A 2,318-nucleotide genomic window follows, 5' to 3' on the forward strand; every position below is an offset into this window, starting at 1 on the left:
GATAATAATGGGAATTGGCTTGACTCTCAAGAAGATATGGAAAGGGAGGCAGTGGAGTTTTTTAAAAATCAATTCACTGAAGAAGGACTTCCAACCAATTTTGACATTATTCAGCATGTCCCTAAGATGGTGTCTAATGAACAAAATGATTTATTGTGGAAAGAACCAACTATGGAGGAGGTAAAGGCAGCAGTTTTTGGATTAAATGGAGATAGTGCTAGTGGTCCAGATGGATTCACAGGACACTTTTATCAAGCTAGCTGGGAGATCATTGGAGAAGATGTGCTTCAAATGGTGAGATCTTTCTTTTGTGGAGCAGAATTACATAAATTCATCATCCATACAAACCTTCTCTTGCTTCCAAAGAAGAATAATGTGGCAACATTTCAGATATGGGACCAATCAACTTGAGCAACTTTTAAATAAGATCATCTCTATAGTTGTTCATGAGAGTTTAGTAGAACTGCTTCCTACTCTTATTTCTCCTAATCAGGCTGGTTTTGTGAAGGGCAGAAGTATTGTGGAAAATATCCTACTTACTCAAGAGATAATAACTAATATAAGGTTGAGGGAAAAGCCAACCAATGTGTCATTAAACTAGACATGGCAAAGGCTTATTATAGAGTATCATGGTTATTCTTGACTAAGGTGTTGAGGTAGATGCGGTTTGGAGAAATCTTCATTGACATGGTATTTAGACTAGTCTCTAACAATTGGTATTCAATGTTATTGAATGGGCATGCTAATGGCTTTTTCAAATCTAGAAGAGGAGTCAAGCAAGGAGATCCTTTATCTCCTACATTATTCATACTGGCAGCACATGTGCTTGGGAGAGCTTTAGATGCTTTATTCGATAATCTGAATTTTATAGGAATTGGCATGCCAAAGTGGAGTCACAATATCAATTACCTATCCAATGCAGATGACACAATCATCTTTTGTTCTTCTCATTATGGAGCAGTCCAACTTGTCATGAATGTTTTGGGGGAATATGAAGCAGCTTCTGGGCAGAAAATAAACAAGCAAAAATCTTCCTTCTATATGCATGAAAAAGCACCAGTAGAAAGTGAATTCAGTACATTTGATCGCAGAATTTCAGAGACATTCATTACCATTTACCTATCTAGGATGTCCAATCTTTTATAGTACAAGGCAGAAGGAGTTCTACAAAAACACTCTCTTCAAAGTGCAGGAGAGACAATCAGCATGGAAAGGTAAGCTTTTGTCAATAAGGGGTAGGGCAGTATTGATTACACATGTGCTAGAGAGCATGCCAATTTACCTCCTCTCAGCAGTGAATCCTCCAGCATATGTGATCAAACAACTACACAAAATATTTTCTAGGTTCTTTTGGGCAATTCAGGTAATGGAAGGGTAAAACATTGGGCTTCTTGGGGTACATTGTGTTTGCCTAAATATGAAGGAGGACTTGGTTTTAGATCAATGCATGATATTTCCAAAGCTTTGTTTGTGAAACTGTGGTGGAACTTTAGAGCAACGGATTCTCTATGGAGTGCTTTTATGAGAACTAAGTATTGCATGAAGATCAATGAAGTGATTGTGCCATGGAGAAGGGGTTCTCATATGTGGAGAAAAATGCTTCAAATGAGAGATGAAGTGGAACATCAAATATGGTGGCAGTTGAAGAGTGGTAATTCCTGGTTTTTGTTTGATAATTGGACTGGATTGGGACGTCTTTATCATGCATCAGGTCCTGATCATTGGTGTGATGAACCTTATAAATTTGTTGGTGAGGTGATGGAGAATGGTACATGGAATGGTAAGCTTGTCTTAAATTGGTCCAGGTATGATGGCGTATATTGGTGGCAAAGCACCGCAGCTGCCTATGTTTTTGAGGTTGGGAAGCATGCTATCGATGAATTCGCGTGGATTATTTATTAAAGACAGTCACTATCAAGCTAAAAAAGTGTTACTAGGCATCAGTTGAAGTTGTTCGAAGATCAATATTTGAAGCACAAATATCCTAATGTGTGCAACAAAGAAGAAGGCCAGCTTAACATGGCTTCAAGTTTGTTTAGGGTATTTAGTTCACTATGTACTATCAAGTGATTGTTTTGTACAACACTTTGATAATAGGTTGTATATATTTTCTCCTTTACTAGCTTTCATTGTGTGAGACCTCCTGACACATATTATTTTTTGTATTAGTTTTAATTTTATTGATAAAAAACATCACTGGGCAACCTGCCTAGGAATATATTTGCTTAAAAAAATCCCCAAATTAAAACTCTCAAAATCCCTAGCCTCAAACTCCTAAATTACACCTCAAAATCACAAAATCTAGGTGGGGAATTCAA

General features: G+C 37.3%; 1 protein-coding gene across 1 annotated transcript; it reads left to right on the plus strand.

Moving 5' to 3' along the window:
* Positions 1-660: 660 nt before the first annotated feature.
* On the plus strand, positions 661-1,902 carry LOC109205453. Its single transcript, XM_019368165.1, has 3 exons — positions 661-1,075; positions 1,128-1,214; positions 1,364-1,902. The coding sequence occupies exons 1-3, from the start codon at positions 661-663 to the stop codon at positions 1,900-1,902; spliced, it is 1,041 nt and encodes a 346-aa protein (XP_019223710.1).
* Positions 1,903-2,318: the final 416 nt, after the last annotated feature.

Source organism: Nicotiana attenuata, unplaced genomic scaffold, assembly GCF_001879085.1.
Source record: "Nicotiana attenuata strain UT unplaced genomic scaffold, NIATTr2, whole genome shotgun sequence".
NCBI classification, from domain to species: Eukaryota; Viridiplantae; Streptophyta; class Magnoliopsida; order Solanales; family Solanaceae; genus Nicotiana; species Nicotiana attenuata.

Coding starts and splice junctions, on each gene's coding strand:
- LOC109205453 (XM_019368165.1), top strand. CDS start 661: ATGCGGTTTGGAGAAATCTTCATTGACATGGTATTTAGACTAGTCTCT. Junction 1,076..1,127: donor ACCAGTAGAAAGTGAATTCA/GTACATTTGATC, acceptor TTACCTATCTAG/GATGTCCAATCTTTTATAGT. Junction 1,215..1,363: donor GAGACAATCAGCATGGAAAG/GTAAGCTTTTGT, acceptor TGGGCAATTCAG/GTAATGGAAGGGTAAAACAT.